A 22714-nucleotide genomic window follows, 5' to 3' on the forward strand; every position below is an offset into this window, starting at 1 on the left:
AACTCTCTGGTCAATCTGTCTGTGGCTCACGTATGGAATAATTAGACCCTGAATGATTCCTCCCTTTTCGTCTGTTTACTTAACAGAATTTTTTTCTTCCTTGTTGAGAAGCCATCAGCTAGTTTCTCTCTCCCTGTTTTTCACATGTGCATATTTGTTTTGAATTTTGCCTGAACAGTCGCTGAAGTGTACAAAATGCAAATTACAAGTGTATGGGCTTTGCTGTACAATTAGAGCAAAAAAAAAAAAAAAGCCCTCCCCCAGAAAAGCAGCATGTGTCCTCAACTTTGCTTGTGTTTGAACAGCCAATGTGAGGGATCACATTTGAATTATTTTTTTGTTGATGGCCTGAATTCCTAGTAAAGTCAGGAAGTTTCCTTGCAAAGCTGAGCTCTAAGCTAGGGTAAAGAGTATAAAAGAAGGAAAATAAATGAAGGAGGGAAGGAAAAACTTCTCAAACTGGCAGCAAAATGTATTTCACATGAAAGGTGATGCTGCTGACTGCTGAAGGGCTGAAAGGTGCACCTAGAGAAGACAAGAAGCAGAACTGCTGCAGCAGAGGTCCCTGTAACAAGTTGGGAGGGCTCAGGTAAAGGAAAGGCAAGGGGATGCACACCTCTCCAAACACTCCGTGCTGTGGCACCCAGGCCACTCCCGAGGAGGTCTCCTGCACAGTCTGACATGCAGAGGAAAGGACTGCACAGAAGAGGAACACATTGCTGTTTTCATTATTAATTTTAGTAACGGCTTACCCTTTTTTTGCTGTGCTCAGGGACAGTACAGCCGGCAGCCGAGCCAGCCGCAGGGGCCCTGGGAAGTTGGATGTCCTGTCTCCAGGGGCCCCCCGAAGAAATTCTGCATAATCACATTGAGCAATTTAGCACTTAGGCAACGTTAGTGAAATCCCCAAACAATCCCAAGCGTCAGTCCAGCTGCCCAAAAGTCCCACTAAGGACTGTTACAAGTGTAATGGATCTAAAAGCTGCTATTAATGGCCTGATCCTGAGTGCAGCAAGGCAGGGTGCACACAGCAGATGCGCTGCAGGGACCTGGGTCTGCACAGGACAGGAGCTTCACTTTGCTAAAATAGCCCTGATGCTCCAAAAGAAAACACGGAGTTTTGAAACTCAGCTTTGCTTCAACCAACAGCATTCTCATTAGCAAAGAAAGAAGAAGAAAGAAAAACCCCAGATATTTGTATAAAAATATCATCATTTTATTACATTCCACACAATACATCTTCAAAGAATTTCAAAATTCCACAAGATATTTTTCACACACAGGCAACTGGGCAATGCTGGGGATGTCAGGGCTTGAGGAGCAGGGGAGAACTGGGAGTAAAAATCTCGAAGTGACCTGTTTTGTCTTTGGTGATTTTGGTTTGAAGGACAGGGTGCCACATTCTCCTCCCTGACACGCCGATGCACACTTGCTAAGTCCATAAGGGTGAACTTGGTCAAAGTGAGGAGATCATCTGAACTAGGGAGACTGAACTGACTTTGGAAATGTGACAGTATCATCTGCTGACATGGCTTATGCCGACCTGATAATGCAGCAAGGGCATGCCAGTATTTCACATCTGTTTTAATTTGCAGCTGGCTGAGGGGGATAGGATTTCACATCCCAAACCATATGCACCCCAACACCAGTGCTGTGTGATGAGGAGGCTCATGATGAAAGCACCCTGGCCCTGAAGCCCCTCTCCAGGGACCCTTAAATGGTACTGCCTTTAAAGTGACAGGAGCTCCCCAGGTCCCTTCTGGCCCTGCTGAGACAGGCATGTCCCTGCTGCTCTTGAAAACCTTGTGGGAGCTGGGCCCGGCTCCCAGGTGCAAGGCTGCCCCGAGCACCCACCACCCCAATGTGCTCACCATGGCACATCACCCTGGTTTTTTTCTGCACTCCCTGCATGTTTTAGACACTTGCTGCTGCAGCTGAGGGGGTCCCACTGAAATCTGTTGTGGAAACAGCATGGAGAGCTGAAACTGGCTGCATGAATTAAGGCAAGGAGGTGGGGGAGAGTGACACCCCCATGAGCAGAGATCCCTTGGGGATAGGGCTCTGCTGCCATAGGGGCCAATACCACTTACGCACAGCACCGTTTGTATTTCTACTTTTTTTTCCCAGACCAAAAGGAAGCTCAAGACTGCAGTGAAGTTAACAGAGCTGCTCATCTTGATTCATCTTATGCAATATTCATGGGCAAAGGAGGGATGGGCACTAGCAAGTTTAGGAAGGGGGAGGGAATCTGATCACTGATCACAAATGAACACAAACAAGATGGAGAACCTTGCTCACCGGAGGTACTTTTTTTGCCTGCAAACAGATTAGGGTTAACGATTCAAACCACTTTTGCATGTCATCATTCAGTAATTTATATAAGGCATTTCCACTACAATATGCTGGGCCATTCAACAGTCAGAGGCATGTGGAGGCTCCTCCTTGCCTCCCCAGTTAAGCAGCAGCAATAGCTGGGCCCCCCAGGCGCACAGGCTGGGCTTTGCTTGCTAGATGTTACTGGCACTCTAAGAAGCAGAACATTAGCAAACGCAAAACTGATATTCTAGAAAGTCAACTGGCAATTTTTATGATTCAGCAGCTATGAATTGGGCAGAGGAAAAAAAACCAAACCCAGAAAGGGGAACTATACTTGTCCCTTGAACATTTCTAGCAGAAAAACAAGGAGGAGCCCTCTCCCCCTTCCCCCTGTAAAAGCAAAACCATCAGCACCCAGAGCGAGGATACTTATTAAATAAATAAACCTTCAATTCTCAAGAAACTACAGTATTTAGCATCCACTAAGACCTGCTGAAGTCTATGTGTTACCCTAAGGCTGGCTTTAACATATACAAACAAAACATTCATTATGAGCTTCTCTGATATAAGGCAACTTCAAATAGATTCACTTGTGGGTGGGGGAAGAGGAGGGTTTCCCCTCCCTCTTCCATACAATGGCTGTGTTATCATGTTGGTTGCAGAAAGAATAAGATGTAGAGATCTTACTTTTTGAACATCTATGGACCTCTCTGGATTCTTCTAGCCATCTGAGGTGGACATTCCTACTGTCCAGCCTGGCCTCTTCTCAATTTGCACCCAAGACATTTAACACTATCAAACAAGAAACCCAGCCAAAGCTAGATAAGGCAACAAAAAAGCATTGCTCTCTTCCCCAAGTAAACAAATCAGGACATTCACCATAAACACATCCCAGACCTTCCAGAGAGGAGGTGGGAAGGGGGGGGGGGGAATTAACAACAACAAAAAAGCATTCCCTGTGCAAGTAGAAGCAACAATAAGCAAATTAAAAAGGGGCTGTTTCTAACTACACAGTCAGTCAGTCATATGCACTCCCATACACACTCTCACACACAGATTTAGCACGCATGCGCACGAGCCTCACACACAAGCTTCCAGGCTCGCCATCAAGTTCCCTTGCAGGCTGCCTACTGGGAGGAGAAAAAAACAAAAACAAACCAAAGAAGCTGACCAACAAAAAATATTCCCCAAATAAACACAACAAAACAAAACAAAAAAACCCCCCAAGACTCCTTGAAAAGTAATCGAAAGGGAGCATTCACTTCTGAAGTGAAGGGGCGGTGTGTCTCTTCTTGCAATCCAAGATGCAGCATTAGTTTAGTTTGTAAAAGATTCGGGGAGGGTTGGGGGACGGAGAAGGGACGGAGATGTCTAAGAGTTCACACATATGCTAGGTAAGGAAAAAAGTGCAAAACTGAGGCAACGTATTTGAAGTCTTAGTTTCTGTCTGTCTGTCTGTTTTGTGTTTTGTTTGCTCTCTTGTTCCTGTTCGGCTCTCAGCAGCGCGAGCTGGGGTCTTGCTCTAGTTTTATGGTTAGGGTGGGCTCCACGGCCACGGGGGCCCCGTTGGCATAATGGGAGGTTTTGTAGGTGATGGAGTGATCGCTCTTCTTGGCCGCATAGCGGAACCGGTGGTAGTGGAGCACAAGGGCCAGCGCGACGGAGACCAGCACCACAACAGCACCTCCGGCGGCAATAACGTAATACCAGTAGGCTGGGATGGGCTGCACTGACACCGTGTCCACTGTGGGCTCGGTCCCTGGCAGGAGGGTTGCCCCTGGGGAGGAGACACAGAACAGGGTTGCTAGGTGGGAGGCATGCAGACGCATAAAAAGAAACACACATGCTTTCAAGAGTACAGCACGGAGCAACACGAGGTCCCACAGCCGCCTCCGGATATGGGGCGTGCTCCTAGGGGAGGGCACAGCCTGGCATTTGCTGAGCCCGCATATTCAAGGGCCTTTTTCTTCCCTTTTAATTAATCAGGCTGCCTGGATCGCAATACAAATTCCATATGCACGCTATTATTACTGTTATTTCTGGCATCAACAAATGTTTTTTTCCCTTCTTTTTTTTGGCCATCTCCAGATCAGCCACCTGGTTTTGTCTCCACATGGCAGATGTTGTCAAGCAGTGACAAAACACATCATGTTCCTAATTGGAAGAAAAGCATAATCTCAGATGGCCAAGGAAGTTACTACAGGAGACTGGGAAAGAGATTACAAGGAGAAGCATTTGTTGTTCTTACTGAAAAGACAGAGAAGAAGATCTCTGTTTGAAAGTGCTCTGCACACAGATCTAGTCTCAGTAGGTGCCCCATTCACAGACCTACAGATTTCCTTAGTATTTTTTAAAGTGAGAAGGGATGGTTATAATTATTTACATGGCACGGGCTGTGAAATTCAACCCAACACTCATATAAGAAACTCATGCTCTTTCCAGTTTAAGCAAGCCAGGATTATGAATTCATGCTGGTAAAGCAACATGTCTAGGGAGGGCTGGAAAAGCACGTGCCTCCCTTGAATCCAAGGGCAGGCAGCGCCCATCCTCAGCTCAGCGATGGTCAACCCTTCCTACTCTTGCAGCTGTAGTATGTTGCAGGGCATGGCTGCAAGGCGCTGCTCTCCCTTCCCAGGTCATCCCGGGACAGCTCAGCACACATCTGTTGATCAGACACGCTGGGCCTCACCACCTGTCCACAGAGCATGTCCACACACGCGGCTCTGCAGGCACCGAGCACCGGGGTCGGCTCACGCCCACGGCCCGCGACCGGCTCTGCGCTACTGCTCCTGCACACGCCGCTCTCACCTCCCCAGCAACACTCGTGGGAGAAAGCTGTAAATAACTATGGAGAGATGCATTTTTGCACCACATTTATTTACTGGCTATTTCAAGGGGGCTGGAGTCCCCAGGGAACTCTCTCTGAAGGGTTTGCTCTGATGCAGAACACATTGACCCCCAAATCTGCTCACCCTCTGCTCTTGCCCCTGGCCTGCTTGTGGGGGGCAGCCCCCTGGCTAGGTGCTGGCAAGCAGAACTTTGGGGGCTCCTGCGTTTGGTGTCAGCATATCAATGAGCTCTGTGCTAACCAAACCCCAGCTGGGTTTCCTGAGGAGGATGGCAAGGGGAAAATACAAAACAGCTCAGGATTCACTCAGCTTTGCTAGCAGCAAGGGCATCTTGCAGCACACCCTCTGCCCTCCCCTCCAAACACTGGCCTAATAGCAGAGCCACTGGCTGGAAATTTGGGATGGCGATGGCTTTTCTTCTGCTAGGAGCACAGGAGATTAGGCAAAGTGATGGTTCCTCTGCCACTCACAAGGCTTTCCTTCCCTCCCCTTTCCTCAAAACCTGGGCACAGGGAGTAAAAATAAGAATGAACACTTCACCCAGATGAAGAGCTACAACAAAAAACCCCCTCAAAACCTAGAAAAAAACCCCACACAGGCAAGACAAATCCTGTTTTTACAGAGCAGGAGGCTGGGAACCACCCACATATTTGTCACTGAAGGCAAGAAATTCAGATGTCTCAGGAGAAGGCTAACTGCCAGATATGCCACCCTCGACCCATCTCACCCCAGCTGCCCCTTGCCATCAGGAATGGGGGTGGTCCTGTCCCTCCTGCCCTCCAAAGGTACCTGCAGAACAGGGATACAGGGTGGGCTGTGTGTTGGGGATGGCACAGGTAGGGAGCAGGCAGCCCTCTGACCTCCTTCTCTACCTCCACTGGCTACCCTGGTGGGGGGAATTAAAGCAGCACATCCCTGCGCTTCCCAAGCAGCTGCTGCCCCTCACCTGTCTCTATGGGGGGTGGCAGTGTGGGACACCCCATGGGGGCTGCTGCTTGCTCCCTATGAGGCTGAGCATGTTCAATGCTGCCTTAAGCTGCATTGATAAGCCACCACTGTCTCCCACCACAGATCCAGCTGGGCAAGCCGCCCCAGATCCAAATGTGACCCACCACCATCCCCAATGGATCAGCAACACCTTGCCTGTGCTCGACAGCACCAGGGTGCAGGGCTGACCCCTGCAAAGATTGTGGGGCTGCTCGCTGTGCAGAGGCCACCTGTGTTTACACTTAGTGACACAACTGCTTACATAGCGCCTTGCTCCAGTGAGAGATTTATGGGTGAACAGCCTCTCACACCACTGATATGCACCAGGCCCCACCAGTGGAAACTGAGGTGGGGAAAGGGGGCAGGTGCCAGGGATGCCAACAGCTCCTGAGTCTCAAGAGAGCAGGAGGAAGGTTTCCTCCTGATGGCTGTATATTGTCCACTGGAGGACTGGGAGCACAAAGGGGGGTCTGACCCTAGAGGAGCATGTGCCATGGTCCCCAGCCTGCAGCCCCTGCCCTTTGCCCATGCACTGCTGTCTGCCTGGGGATGGAGGGAAGCGGCATGATGCGCCCCAGATGATCCCGCTTGTGGGAAGGATCCCTGAGGATCTCAAAGCGGCTGTAAGCCAACCCCTGCTTGGCCCTGACCCACTCCAGATGTCCCTGTGCAACAACCAGGGCTGCAAGCATGAGGGGTGGTGCAGAGCCCTTCCTTAGCCCCCATTTCCGCACTGCATGGCCCTGCTGAGGAGATAGCAGAAGTCTGGAGAGTTCATTTAGCAACTGAAGTCATTAAGGAATCACACTCAGTTGTCTCTAAGCCCTAACGAAGCCAATTCCCAACATTAATGATTGTTCTTCCTTACATTGCCAGCCACTAAATATAGCTGCCCATCCACTCAGCACACAGCACTGATGTTATCTGCTCTGTTTTTACTGGCTCTAATGCTCTCTGCAAGTTTTCTGTTATATCAGTGGAAAAGTTCATTGCTCAGGGAGATGGAAAAAAAAATCCATCTTCCTAACTTAATAATTTTTCCACTCCCCTTTGCCTTCCGCCACACACACACACTCTTGCCCTTCCTCATTTATTCACTAGTGCTCTCGTCTTAATAAAGAACTGCCTCCTGCTGTTGCTGTCAAGTTTGTGGCTGCTGTGTTTATGGCACAGCTTGGGACACCAGTCAATGGAAACTGGATTTAATCCCTACAGGGTGGATATTTCATGTGGGTGTGCTGCTGGTGCTCACACCTCCCACCTATCCAGGTACAGCCCCAACCTCTTTCCAATAGGGAAGATTCTACAGGGATCAGTTTTGGAGCTCTGCAGCAAGAATCAAAACCCAAAAGAAGGAAAAGCATAAGTCATCTGGGGAAGAAAAGGAGAAAATCCTTTCCAGAGAGCCTCCTAGAGGGCTGCCTGCCTTGCTCTGCCACTTCTGTGTCACGGGTAATATTCCTTTCTGAAATCACTGACATTAACTGCTGTGGACAAGCAACACAGCTGGACTTTTCATAGATGGCACAGATGAAATCAAGTATTACACTCATCTAATCTGAATGCTACAAAACCAGTGTCAGCCTCAACCCCATAACTGCCACCTGTCATTTCTCCAGGAAGATATCTCCATCTTGATTTCAAGATACCTGGTGTGAGAGAATCCACCAGTCCCAAAGGCGAATTCTTCCCATGGTTTGCCTCCACATTCTTTGGAATACATCTCTTATTTTTAGCCTGGTATTTATCTAATTCCTTGCTTCCAGACACTTGTTATACCCTTTCTTTAAGGGTGAAATGCATCAACTCTCAATTGCAGCACAGTTTAAACACACTTACTGGTCTTGTAAGATCCCGACCCACTAGCTGAAACGTATTCCACCTACGCAGTTCTCTTCTTATTATTTGCCTTGTGATCCTGGAGCCTGTAAGGTGCATATTTTCAGCTTTGCTCACAAGCCAGGAGAGGAAGGATTTGCTATTATTTTTAATGACATCTGACTTTGTCAGCTCATCATGTAATTGCAGGGGTGGGGGCTATAGAACATCTCAGTAATTTCTGCATAGTCTTTCCTCTCCAACTCCTTTTTATCCAGCCAGGGATTTCTTCCCCTCATTTTACCCTCTCCTTCTGCTGGGCATCTCTGTCTTTCCCTCATTTTAATTATTATCATGTAATTGCCTCCAGTCTTACTTCTTCATCTTTTCCCTCTGCATTTTGCTCTTTCCCAGGTCACTCCATCCCTCTGTGCCATCCATTCCTGCCTGTCATCCAGGGAAACCTTCTCAACCTTTTGCTGCAATTGCTCCCCTGTTAGGACCAATCCTAGGATGTCCTTGAGGGAGCCAGGAGTGGGCAGGAGCCACTGGAACAAGCTGGCAAGTTCCAGTGTGAAGGGGAGGTGTGCCTGTAACAGCATCTGCCCGTGCTGCTCAGGGACCTCACTGTGGTTACCCAGCCAGTGTGCCCTGGGGAATACGATGGGGAAATGGAGGCACGTAGGCAGCAGGGCAGGGGGTGATAGGAAAAAGAAACAACATGAGTTAGCAGCACTTCACAACAGACTCAGTGTGAGGACCCAGAGAGGTTCAAACTGAAGATAACACACATGTAACAAAAGACAAGGATGGTGTTCACAAAATAAATACCAGACCAGGCTTAGGAGAACACAGAGCAACGATGTAAGTAAGGAAGGGTTGTGAGGCTTTAACTGTCAGCTGAGAATACTGCAGCAGCTTTTCAGTAACGTCACAAGCCTGGATATCAGATCAATAAGCAGCCTATAAATAAGCAAACCTAAATTCCTAGATGTTACAGTATGGGTGTGACTGTAAAATACAGTGTTACACCCTGCACTCGTCCCTCACATTGGCAACACTCCACAGCCTGCATCCCTAGGGATGGAGTTGACTTCAGTTTGTTTACTTTTCCTTTACTGCCACAGATCCCACTGCACATACCCCATGAGAGACAGCTTTGCCCACACGGAAATGCAGTTGCTTCTAGGGTAGAGTCCAGCCATACCTTACAGTTCACCAGCATAGTAGGGGAGGGAAAGAACATCACGTTCAAGCAAAAGCAAAGGGCATGTTGACTGAATTGACAAAACAACTTTAAAGTTAAGGGGAGCCCCAACTTTATCACAACAAAACCCTCAGACACATTGCTGACAAGGCAGGCAGGAAAACAAAATCCAAAATCAAAACACAGGGAACCCCCCTCAGACTAAACTCACCTTCTCTGCAAAAGCAGATAGCTTTTCCCACCCCAGAGCAAGACAAACAGCATCCCTACTGACTGCTCAAGGGGAAAGGCAGTTTTTCAGAGTTCCTCACCTTTTCTCTTACTCTGTAGGTTTGATCAGAGAAATGCTGGTTTCTGTGCTCCAGGCTAGTATTAAGCTATTAAATGCACCATTTCACCTTGTCTTCCTTTTATTGACTGTCACCTTCAGAGCTCCTCATGGCAGTTTGCTCTCCCACTTCTACCTCCCAGCTCCTTTCCCCTTCCAAGCAGACCGGTCCCACCTTCTATCACCAGCATGTCAAACACCACCACTGCCAGACCATCTATGAACTGGAGAACCACTTTCCCAGTGTGAGTTACTGCCACCAGATTTCACTTTAATTGGCTACTTTTTTTTCATTTAAGTCATTTGAAAACTACTCCTCAACTTTCCCATTTTGAGCTTAGCTGCTCTTCAGGAGGCTGAGTGCCTCTTGTGATGGTTTCCTAGTGCTATTCAGTCCCAAGACAGGGGGACTTGCCTGCTAGCCTGCCCTGTCACCTAGCAGGAGTCACAGGGTGCCACCTCCTGCTGCTGTGGCGGGGGAGGTTTAGTACACACTTGCCATTTCAGTGCTCAGATCATTTGCTGTTTGTACAAGCACACACATTGCTTTCCTTCGATGTAAAAGCCCATGCCAGCAGAATAAAACCACCGAGAGAAGTGCAGTTTTACCTGGAAAGTACGAGTTTTCACCTGGGAAAGCCGTGATGGGTTCTGCAGAGGAGAAACAAAACCTAGTATTAGAGAGGGGAGTATGACACAGAAGGCCCCTCATTCATTTCTCTACTGATCTGCAGTGGCCAAGTGGAGCAGGCATGTGGCTGTGCCCCACAGAAGCCACTCAATGGGAACAGCACAGAGAACCAGCCAACCTCACCAGGACGGGGAGAAACCCAGCTCAGCTGGGGACCAGCCAGACGCAATAAGCTTCGACTCAGACGCAGACTTAAGAAAAAATATGTCTGAGGTTGAAGGTCATTTGGATCCATCCTGGCTGGGCTGAGTCATCCAATGACAAAGCCTCACCTGGCCCAGTGATGAAACCCTGAAACCCCCTAAATTTCCCGAAGTGGTTTGGTTTCTGGCTCAACTCTGGCACTGTTATTCACACGGGAACTATGTTACTTCTGGGCAGTGATGCCATGCTGCTCTCCATCTCACAGTGACAAGAAACAAAAGCAAGTGATTTTTTTTCTTCTTTCTAGATACTTTGAAGAAGTAACCTATTACAAATTACTGGATCTGAAAAGCAATAATCGCTACTTACTACTGATTACTTTCTCACAGAAGTAATAGGCTTCTGATTATTTTTAGATTACTTCTGCATTATGCCTGTGAGTCACAGAAGCAGACTGGCTCGACTGAGTGTTAGGAAATCATCACTCGGGTTCAAAATGCGAATGACACATTTGTCAAAGGAAAAAATTATTTTGACTTATTAGCGTTCTTTCATGCTAAAAAGGAGTCAGATTACTTCCAAAGATTATGTCTGAAAAGACAGTAGCCTGTGCTGGAGTCAGCTATTCTCATGGCTCTGACAGAGAGAGAGCAGCACTGCATCTCTACCATTTCATTATTATTTTGGTGAAATCGGAAATGACCCCTTAGTTATGTTAAAGTTTGCAGTGGGAGCCCTTTGCTGGAAATGATCTGAAACAAATGTTCCTTATGGGTTATAAGATCCACATTCAACTTCCTAGATTGGGAAAAATAATTTTGTGTAGCAGTTTGGTGTTATTTTTAGGGCTGGCAATGCTTGAAACTTTGTAATTTATTAATGCTTTTGTTTTGGAAATATTAAGCTTTAGGTTCATGAGGCCCAAGATACAGTAACCCTGGAGACAGGTGAATTGCTGAGCTCAAAAGAAGTCAGATAGGAAATGCTATTAGTGTTAATCATTGGTCTTGCTTCTCTTTAATGCCATAGAAGGCAAGGGATTAAAACACCACAGTAAAGCCTTAAATACAGGGAATTTGACATCTGAAGTATTAGCTCCTTTGGCAGATGGGAGACCAGCAGAGTTCAAAGCATCAAAGAAACTGGGACTGAGCACTCAAGAGCATCTCTGGGGCAGTCCTAGTCCTCTGTTCTATTATCAATCCTGGTTACTGCACTGTCTTTGCCATTGCTTGCCTGCACACGATGGCAAGCCATGGGACCAGCCTTTCTCAATCACAGTTTGTCTGGTGCTTCCTCCCCTGAGAAACCCCTCTTTGAAGAGTGTTTGTCTTGCTTGAGTAAGGAGGCACTGGGATCCTTCCTTGGTGGGGGAGAGGAGAGCAGCTTCCTTGAATGGAGCCTTTCAAAGCCCAGAAGGGAGAGAGGCTCTGCTCCACTGACTTCTTCCATTGGCTTCAGGATGGGTCAGACACCTTGCAGGTGTTTAGCAGTAAAACATGCCCCCCCCAGGTTGTGCAGAAGAGTAGGACCTAGTTACTGTGGGTGGGTCTCAGCACAGATCCCACTAATTGGATAACTGCTGGTCCCATGATCCACTGGGATACCTCTAAATCCACACTCGAGCTAGATGGCAACCAGAGCTATCAGAGTGCCTGCATGGACATGCCAGCTAGAGGAAAAGGGTAGGGACGGGGCTCCACCAGCAAACTGCTGGACACATCTTTTTTTTTGCTCTTTTTTTTTTTTTCCAAGTCCTCTCTGTCTTTTACATTGAATTATTCCACCTGGCTTTTGGCCTGGTTTGAGGAACAGTGAATTCTAGGACAAAAATTTCTTTTGTTATTCTGTTAACGTTGCTGTAAAACCCCTCTGCTATTTTCTTTCTTGTTAGAGAAGACTCCTTTTGAACTCATCAGCCCCTCTAAGCATGTAATGCTGACTGACAGCTGGTTTCTTTTGTCAAGCACTTTCCTTTTAAGTTCAGTGTATGTCCTTATCACACAGAATAGTCCCCAGTAACTGTTAGTGCTGCTCTTTTGGCTTTGCATGGAAGAGACGTGCTTCCTTCCTCTCACACCAACGCAGGCAGAGCTCCTGTCCCCCAGAGACTGAGTCCCCCTCATTTCTTTAATGGGCAAGGGATGTCCCAGCTGATATCCAGAAACTCCTGGTAACTCAAGCAGAGGAGAGGTGTCCCACTGACACCTTGTGAGCAAAGGCCTTCCAGCCCCAGCTTCCCCCACCCCCATCCCTGACCCCATGGCCGGAGGCAGCACATACCCATGCAGTTCTCCAGCGGGATGTCAGTGCCGAGCCGGATGTCATCGAGGGCGAGCTCTCCTGAGTGGCCATTGCGTATAAATCCCTCAAACACAATCTGTGAGAAATTGGGACAGAAATGTTAATGATGAGCTGGGAAGCAGAGGGTGGTTGCTGCTCCCAAGGGAAAGTGGGGGCATACGTGTGGATCACCTGAGTCTAGTCCTGCTTCCTTGCCCTGCCTCTGCCACCCCTTCCACAGGAAAATCTGATGTGCAGGGATCGGTTTGGCAGAGAGATCTTTACCTGGCAGCACTTGGCTTGATTTTGTTCACTTAAGTGCTTCTCATAAGGAATAAAGACTCAGTGAACCCCCCTGGCCCTTATACAAATGGTTCAAGTGGCACAACACTGAGTTACAGCAGCAGCAGCTTTGGCCCATGGTATCAACCAGGCTATGATCAGAAAAAGGAAGGGAAGGGCACAAAATGCACGGCTACATTAACCATAAAGTGATGTTCCCAGCAACATTACATAAGAAGTACTGAAATGTTAGAGGAGAAGGGTCAATTTATTCCTACTTAATCACAGGCAAAATATATTTACGAAAATAAGTAGAGTCGTTAGCTCTAAGAACTGCTGAGCGGAGACACTTGCAGTATTTACATAAGGATGCTGTTATTCAGCTAATGCTGATATATTCATGTTTAACACACAAAGTAGTCAGCCAGCGCCCATCATTCTTATATAGGCATATTGTGTTTACTGGTATTTTATTAAAAAGCCAAACCCATATATGCAAACTAGCCATGCAGCTCCAGTGCAAAGCTTTTGCTTTATACCTCCACGCCTACTCTCAAAGCACTGGAATAGGCTGCTCAGGGAAGTGGTGGAATCACCATCCCTGGAAGCATGTGGATGTGGCACTTGAGGATACGCTTTAATGCTGAACAAGGTGGTGCCTGGGTTAACAGCTGGACTTGATGATCTTGGTTGTCTTTTCCAACCTTAGTGATATTATGATTCTAAGGGTCCAAATAATTTCCTAGGGCTATGTATTTCACAAACTTCCTCTCCCCATATTAGGTGCCCCCTTTTATCTGGAGTGCCTGAGATCCACATCAGCCTGCTGAGGACACCTCCCTGAAGGGCTAGGCATCTGACTGTGCAGGGGATGGAGTGTCTGAGTTGTGGGTCCCAACCTCGGGCCATCAAGCCACATGGGAAGCAGCAGTTTGGAGGGGTCAGTGGCCTGACAGCTGCAGTTCCCTTAGTCAGAGTCAGGGCTGGGATCTGGCTGGAGCATGGCTCCCCAGCAGGGTGGTCATTAAAATGCTGCCTCAAGCCTGCAAATACATTTCCTTCTGCATTGGAGAGTGCTGGATGCTGTGCTGATGCTCATTAGCAAGTGACAACAGTAGCCCTGGCTCCCTGGCAAACATCACGCTGCCCAGAAGGGCTAACCATGCCAAAGATGCTCCTGGAAGCAGCAGCCTCTCCACGGGGTGCTGGTACAGCTGTGCCATAGGGTCTCAGGCAGCCATGGTGAGCAGCACAGCTCCCTTCCTCCCTTCAGCTCATCCCTTCTCTTCCACTGACCTCCTGACAGTGGGACAGGGCCTTGATCCCACAGCACTGTACCCAGCCCTCTGATCTGGTCTATGGTATCCGAGAAGCGGAATTACAAATGAGCTCATGTTCCCTCTTCCTTCTCCCATGTCAGCACTTGCAGCTGAGGCTGGAGAATGGCTGTTTGCTGACACCCTTAAGAGCTGGCTCTGCTCCCTCCTAGCTTTCCACTTCTCCTGGCTGCAGGGTTTGCTCCCTAGAGCTGAACGCCTGCCTCTGGTCAGACTATCTGATGACCTTTAGTTGGAGGGCGGAAATGCACAAAACAAAATGAAAAAAAAAAAAAGGGAGAGTATTTGCAAAGTGGGAGATCTGAGGAATATAAAAGGCAACAGGCTGAACAAAGGCCCAAGTCTGTGCAGAAGACAGGCACTCTCAGAATAACAAACACTGTCGTTTAGTTACTATGGTAACTTGAGAAACACAATGAAAACAGCCACAGTCCCTAATGATGAACGGGCCCTGGCTCTGAAACACTGAAATCAAGATGCTGTAGATGTATACCTGGCCTAGCACACCTTTCCTGAGCATCTTACCCGGTACTCCATGTCGTAGCTTGGCAAGATGATGCGACCTTCCCTCCACTCCTCCCCTTGGTCCTCTGTGATGACCCACAGTGCCTTGTGCTCCTGGCTGGCTTCCCGCCAGACCCGTAGCATAACCCCATTGCTGCCCCATGCCTGGTACTGGAAAACCATGCAGACAGCGCTCTGGGGCAGATAGATGGTGGGGCTGATGAGTCGGGCTCGCTGTCCTTCCCGCCTTCCACTGCTTTGCAGCTGCAGGTAATTCTTGACATCTGTTCAGAGAGGAAAACACCATTATATTATTTTCTGCAGCCACTGGCAACAAGGGTCTCACCTCCTGCCAGGTGGCTTTGGCAGTGCAGCCCCATGCCTGCAGAAGTGGGGTCTCACACCAGCACCCTCTGTATGCTCATCCAGCTGTGCCACTGCTGCACCCTGTGCAGCCCAGGCAAGGCATTGAGTAGCATACTTCCCTCACCAGCCACCACCCTCTGGTAGGAGACCAACAGCAAAACCAGAAAGTGGTAAGATGAAGACTGACATAATTAGGAGAAGTTAAAGAGCAGGAGCAAGCTATTGTCAGAAGAAGTGATGCCACAATAATTGCACTGGCAGGAGGTATGTGTATTATTCTTCTGGGAGCTCGCTCAGTGAACAAGCCTGAGGTGGGTTTTTCTAAATGCTGGTGCTGACAACTCTTCTTGTTTAGAGGATACACACAACAAAATTAAACCCTGGCTCTCAGTTTTTCCATAATACAGGAAAAGAGCCCCTAAAGCACAGCCCAGAGGAAGGACGTGGTCCCAATGAGTGAACCATGCACAGGTGATGACTGGGTGGTTGCAAACTTGAAGGTATTTAAAATAAATACAGCAGAGGATTCACTTCCTTTAATACTACATTTAAATTGTGCCATGCTTTTTGTCAATCCTTGGGGAGAAGATCTGATACGTCTGATATGCCAGGGGAAGTTTAAGGCTGAGACTGGAACTGGAGATATTTGATCTGAATACCAATAGCAGCAAAAGCCCACGGATACAAATCCCTGGGCACACCTGACTTCATCTGGAATCAGTGGTTTCCAGCCCTCTCTGATGAGAAGCCTCCTCAAGGAGTTTCCCATTTGCAGCTTGGATGTCTGAAGTCCCTTAGCACAGACTGAAAGCCAAGTCAAGCTGAAGTGATCCTTACCTGTCCCCCCATCATGACCAACATCAGGACAGAGTCCCTTGGGTTGCTCTGACTGCAGTGCCTGCAGTACAAGGCAATACAGACAGGTCAACTACAGATATTGCTGGATTTTGTATTTTGCTCAACAGAGGGATGCACATACTTGCCCTTGCTAGACGGTGGGCAAGTGCCACTGGTGCTTCATGCCAGAATGTGCCAGCCCTCCTACAGCCTAGGAGGGTTATCTCTGCCCCAGGACTGCAATGAAGGGTCTGTTGCTTCCTTTCCCCATCTCTTAGCCTGCTGTGCTTGACGGGCAAAGCTCTGAACAGCAGCTTGCCTCCTGCTTGCCCTGCTCCCTCGGCGGTTTCAGTGCCCACAGCAATGGCAAGAACAGCAGTGTCCGCACTTAGAATGTTTGCAGAGCACACTCAGAACACCTTCAAAACTTAAACCAGAGAGACCTGAACTTGGAATCCATTGAAAGACAGGTCCCACCCAGGAAACGGCAGCTGGCCTCGCTGCTGCTCAGCAATCAGATGACATCCCAGCCCAAGGGAGATCTATCAATGGCCCTGGCCCTGTTGCAAGTTTGTCACTGCCAGAGAACTGAAACCAACCACTGTGAGTTGGTTTCTAAAATAAATTTAGGACAAGACAACAGGAATATTTGACAACAGTCGACTCCTGGGATGTATTTCATATTTCAACAGTGTATCCACTCCTATGAACTTTCACTGATTTTACTGTGTGAAGGACAAATCTGTCCCTGACTGGCCACATAAAGAAAGAGCAACATTTTTTGGCAATATTTTCCAGTACCTGTGAAATGTACCTGGGCCACTTGGCACTTTACGCCAACAAACAGTAGCAGAAAAAAAGATGAAAGTATGTTTGCCCACTCCTTCTTGAGTGAAATCACTTGAAAAAGTACCATGCCGTTCTCTAATGGAGGAGTGTTCTTGTGATTTACCTCAGAGTGGTAGTAGTGGAGGAGGAGATGTGGGAGATAAACAAGTGGAGGAAGAAAAAAAAAGAACAAGCTGTACTCCATGCCTAAGGAGCGATAAGGCATAATAAGTCATCAAGGTCTCCTGAATTAAAATCCTCTTTTTGTAGTTCACTACAAGCCTCTTCAAATAAAAAAGCAACAACAAGAAAAAACCAGCAACAACAAACAAGGTAGAATATCAGACTGTGGTCAGACACTTATCTCGCAGCTGAAATGGTCTCACAGGCAAATCTTTAATAAAAGCACCAGCCAGGCTCAAGAATGATCAAATCCAGATCCTCAACGTTCAGGACCAACCTTTGGTGCCACTGCCTAGGCAGCCTGATTGAGTGCAGGGATGTGAGCCATCCTTAGATCCACCCAAAGCCTACAGCTGACCTCGGGGGACTATGCTAATTCTGCAGCTGGACACCTCCCATGGTCTGTACCCTGGGAGCTGGTGGGACCCAGTGTCACTGCCTCTGACACTTCACCAAAAGAGCCTGTGTGCATCTGAATCACATCCCTCCTGCCAGGGTTGACACCGCCCTTCTGTTTGTTCCCATTCCTATCAGACTGCAAAATCAAAGAAACTCCTCAACTGCAGCCAAAACCAATGCTCCCCTCAGCCACACAGGATCTTTCAGAGCCTTGGGAACCCTCCATCTCCTGTGCTCCCTGCCCAACTCTTGCTGGGGCCCACAGAGATCTCCAGGACCTACTGGCAGTCCCAAGGGCTGCAAAAAGGCTTAGTCTTCAGGTGATGAATCCAGCTGCTCCCCTGCAAGTAGCAGTGGGTTTGGGCACCACATGCTCTCACTCCTGGTACCAGTTTCTGGAGCGAAAAGCTGAGCACAAGCAGGTATGACTTTTTATGTCATTTGAAGATGAAATGGCTGGATCACTCTAATGGCTAGCTGGACCTTCGGAAAAGCCCCACGAATTTGCTGAGACTGACTGAATAAGGGCACTGTGGAGCTAATTGTTGGAACAGCATGTGGGAGCCTGGTGGTTCCAGCAGTCACTCTGTTTGATAGAGTAGATGGAAGCCTTTGGCACAGAAAGCACCTGAAAGGCTGATTTTCCCTGTTAAAACACTTGAAGGGAGCTTTGCAATGATGAGCTGATCAATTCTTCCAGGATCAGAAATGCATTTTAATCTCTTTCCCAGAACTTTGCTTTGCAGTCTCTATTCCAGCTAACACGACAGCTATATCCCCCACAGAACTGGCACTGGTAGTTCAAAGCACTGGCTCAAAAAAAGGCAGGACAAACCTGCTCAGGCATTTTACCACTCTTTTGCAACTGAGGCTATGGCATAAATCTCATGGAAGATTTATGGGATCATCTGGATGTAGGGGAGCCAGTAGTGTGAACATGGAACCACCCCAGCCAGATGACGGCAGAGCCCCTCGTATGTGTATGGCAGTGAGTCCCGGATAAATCACCAGCTGGGCTCTGCAAACCAACCATCTGCCCAACACGGTTTCCTCTTGGCGCACCTGTCCCCTCCTGCTAGGAAGCCATCTGAGAGAACATTAAGGGCAGCGGGGGATGAAGCCTCACAGTTTGGGTCAGGCTGCAAGCACAAGATACAGCAGCCACCCTCTCTGCAAGGTCAGCCTGCCTGTGCTTGGGTCCTGCATGTTTCACCCTCTCTCCCAACGAAAGCACCCTCCCTCATGAATCTCAGCAGAACATATGGAGGTGTTCCAGCAAAACATGTTGGGCAGCAAGTACACAAGCAACTATTGAGTGTTCAGATGCCCTCCACATTTCCCCCTCACTGGATATTGTTGAATTACAGCTGCCGCTCCCATGGAGGGACCACGCTGAACTGCCTTCACTTATGTCCCTCCAAAGGTCACTGCACTCTTCTTCATTGCAGAGTTTATTTCACAGCGTGCTTTAGTGGCAACACCACACTCCAACAGCAGCCACCTCTTGAGGGTCAAATCCCATGGGTTACAACACTGCTCCACGCAGTGTCTTGCTACTTGCATAGCCCCAAATACCACCCTAACCATGCTGTGTCACACCCAAGGGGACATCCCAGTGGGGCCTGATCCTGCCATTCTTCTGGGGCATGTGAGTTGGAGGCTGCATCAGCTTTTGCCATTCCTGGGAAGCAGATCCTCTCAGATCCCCTCAGGGGATCTGGTAGCAAGGGAATGGCAGCTGCATGAATATGCAGACTGAAATTGGATAGTTATTGTATTTTCAATTTTTTTGGCAAATCATGCAAATTCACCTTAAAAGGCTGCTGCTGTAATTTCAGTAACAGGCCTCTCCTCAATGACAGACTTTCGTTTACCAAACGAAGTCAATCCTCCATAAAGCTAATATTTATATTAACTAGATCATTGTGTCTGCTGGAAAATCCCCTCAATTTTGATTATGTGTTAATTAGCCTGCCAAGTCCTTGCCATTTCAGTCTCTAAATCAGTCCTTCAAAAGGCATAAAGCCCCACACTTGCCCAGAATCAAGCTTTCCGCCTGCTTTCTGAAGCCTTTCTAATGGACCAGCCATTACATCCTCTCAATTAAGCCTCACATCCTCAACAGCACTGTGCAACTGTGAGTCCTACAGGAGCACAGGGAGGGCGCAGTGTCCCTGACAAATCAAATGCCCATTAGAGCCTGACGTTTATGCTAAGTGAGCTGCCTGTCACTGAGCTTCATCCTCCGTCCTCTGGCAGCCCAGCTGGCACCCTGCATGCCCCTACATGTAAGGGTGTGTGCAGACCCACCTGTGCCCAGTGTTTGTGCATGCACCACTGAGGGCATCAGCCACTTCCACCGCACAGTCTGCTCATTGCTGCTTGCTCGTGCTTGCACACGCTTTCCCAAATCAGGCTCTGTGACTCACAGGCTGCTGAGGCACTGCTGTGAAGCGACAAAGTGGTGCCCACACTAAGGTTCGAGAGATGGTGGCTTGCTTTCCAGAGAGCATTCCAGCCTGGTTTTTTAGGCAGTGTGTGTCACTGGTGTTTGGGTCCAAAAAGTGACTAAAGACTCAGGCAAACAGTGAACAAATGGGTGACCCCAGAGGAATGGTTTCTTCTCCTCTGCCTCCAGCCCAGCCCAAGTGAGTGAGAGCTTTGCTGGAAATGCAGGGACAGACCATGGCCATATAACCCTTTCTCTCATGAAAGATAGTATGGACACAAAGACAGCCACAGACCAGCCCTAGCCTGCAGCCAGGGAACTCCCACAGCCCAGCTGACACTCAGCAAATCTCTTGTGAGCTGGGTGCTGGGGTGTCCCAGCTCTACCGTGCTGCAGGTGGCCAGGGCACAAAGGACTTTTTAGCATTTGCTGTCCTCACTGTGCAAACAAGAGTCTGGAGAGACCTGTACAGCTTTGCTGAGAGGCAATCGGCACCACACATGAGGGGAGTGAGGCGAGACAGTGCTGGATATGTGGTCTCCTTCCCACAGCGTGCAGCTGCTCACTCACTGCACAGAAGTGCTTGACTTTCACACTACCCCACATGTAAAACTCCCTCCTACTTCAAAGGAGAAAGGATTGACCCTTGAGGTCAAAATGTGTCCCCAAGGCACAAGCCCTGAGATTCTCATGAGAGTAAGTGCAGACCCAGTTTAGTCCAGCCCTGCTTGTTAACAGCATGAAAACCTTTCTGCTGGTTTGGACACAGTAGAATCAAGGCCTTCAGGCAGCAGTTCTCATGGACTGCAGGAAAAATATGAAACTTTCCCTTTTAAAGATCCCATGGGAAAAATACAAGAATGGTAAAGGGGTCACCATCAGCTTAAAACCAGCTCAACATTTGTTTCTCTTAAAAAATAAGCTCTTACGAAATTTCAGAGCACTACAAACACTCCACTGCTGAAAACACTTTGAAACAAATAAACCTTTCCCTGCACTGCCCACAACCCAAATGAGCAGCATTCCTGACCCTCAAAGGCAGCTAGGCTTTGGCCCAGAAGAGAAGCTCTCAGTGGGTTTTGCAGCCCAACCCAAGAGCTGTGTGGTCAGGAGAGCTGCAAGGTTAAAAGTGCTTCCTTTTTTGTGTGCATGTACAGCTGCCAACAGCCAAACAACACAGGATTCACAACACTGCCAGGGCTCTGACCCTGGCGCCGTGCTCGCCCAAATGAGAAGCAGTACATGGTAAAGCTGCAGACCCCACAGTGCTCTTCTAGGACCACAAGGTATTTGCTTAAGCACTGCAAGAAAAGAGAAGGGAAAAAACCAGGCAAAACACACCCATTCCAGCTTTTCACTGCTGGCTTATTAGTGTAGCATCACTGAGAGCAATGCAATCACACCTGCCACCTAAGGATATGACCCCAGGATCTTTACACCCTTTAGGATCAAGACTCCAGTGAAATTCAAAGATGGTGAAGAGTTGAGGTGCCCAAGTTATCAACTCAGATTTATTTTCAGGTCTTAAGACCTTTATCTTGACACCAATGGCATGCTGCCATTGCGTGCAGCAGGAGGGGGGATGAAATCTCATTGAAACCTGAACTTGTTGCTCCTTGAAGCTTGCTAGGTGCAGCTAAGGGGAATCTTTCTAGGGACGGGAAGCATCTTAAAGTCCATAGAGGGAAAAATCCTGGCAATCTCCTGTGGGGGCATGGAAAAGGGAGCCAGTGTTATTTTTTAGGCTTGCAAAGGGCAGGTAGCAGTTGGAACCATGCTGGGCTTCTGCTGAGCTGGGCACTTTGGGTGCACTTTCACCAATGAGGTCCCCAGACGTGTAATGGGAGACTGCAGGAAAGGACGCTGGAGTTAATCCATGGTGCGAAGAGCCCAAGGAACACAGGGCTAAAAAAAGAAATGCAGAGCTGCCTGAAAGAGTATCCTGGAAATAAAAATAGTGGAATGAGAGCAGTGGGTGTCTTGTCAGTCTTGAGAAGTTCTCCGTGCCAAAGACAAGGAGGAATTGCACACAACGCATAAAACGAAATTGGGAGATATCTGAGGAATTCAGGCTTGTCTCTCAGCAGACTTTTCTAATCAAGTGCCTCACAGAGGATATTTCACCATGGTCATTTCCTTCCCCCTCTCTCTTATGTAGACTGAGCCAGGGCTCCTCCTTTCATTATTATTTTTTCCCTTTTAATTTTAATTTTTGTTTTGCTATTTTCAAAAGAAGCAGAAACACATTCCACATGGCTCTTAAAGGCACAGCACACTTCCTTGCTACTGTGGGGCAGCCAGGCCTCTAGCCTGGGCCAGCACCTTTAAATCAGGGTAAATTGGGCTCCAGCAGCTTTGAGTTCCTATTAGCTTTTGCCCTGTCTCTAACCAAGCACAGCTGCTCTCCTTCACCCAACTGCTCACCCCAGGGTGGGGAATTCATAAGTAAAGACCACCCCGAACAACAGCTTTTCATTCCTTGCTCCCTAGAGTCTGAGCATGAATTTTCTAAGCAGAAACAAAGTGCTGGAGGGAGCACAAGGGAAAGGCAGGGGAAGAATAGGGGAGTGTGAACCAAACAATACTTTGATTCTGTCCCCACCAAGAGCTGGCATCGCCTCTTTTTCACGTCTCTAGAGTCGCTTTTAAAAGCTGCGCGGGGAGGAAAAAAGCAAATAGTTGCTTCCTTTTGTGTCATGCCTTCTTAATTTCTAAGAGCAGGACCAAAGAGAGGCATGGCAGTGACACCTTTGTATCCCAACCCCTCTGCAGCCCTGTGCTGTGTGGGCAAGGTAGTGGCAGAGATGCCAGGAGGGCACAGCCCTGCCCAACCCAGTCAGGAGGCAGATCCCATGGCAGCACCAATGACAACTGCCCAGCCTGTGCTTGGGGTCTGCTGCTGACTT

The 22714-nt window shown here is 48.3% G+C and overlaps 1 protein-coding gene across 3 annotated transcripts in view; it reads right to left on the reverse strand.

Moving 5' to 3' along the window:
- Positions 1 to 22714, reverse strand: part of NRP2 (neuropilin 2) — an 89002-nt gene that overhangs the window by 10421 nt on the left and 55867 nt on the right. For 2 of the 3 annotated variants that reach the window (XM_032693998.1, XM_032693996.1), the window contains exons 13-15: positions 14768 to 15030; positions 12624 to 12720; positions 10115 to 10156 (exon numbers count right to left, since the gene is read on the reverse strand). In XM_032693998.1, coding sequence (XP_032549889.1) covers positions 10115 to 10156; positions 12624 to 12720; positions 14768 to 15030 — 402 coding nt within the window. Of the gene's footprint in view, positions 1 to 1194; positions 4094 to 10114; positions 10157 to 12623; positions 12721 to 14767; positions 15031 to 22714 lie in introns of those variants that run through there. The other variant, XM_032693999.1, reaches the window with a different exon arrangement.

The sequence above is a fragment of the Chiroxiphia lanceolata genome, chromosome 7 (genome assembly GCF_009829145.1).
Source record: "Chiroxiphia lanceolata isolate bChiLan1 chromosome 7, bChiLan1.pri, whole genome shotgun sequence".
Taxonomy (NCBI): Eukaryota; Metazoa; Chordata; class Aves; order Passeriformes; family Pipridae; genus Chiroxiphia; species Chiroxiphia lanceolata.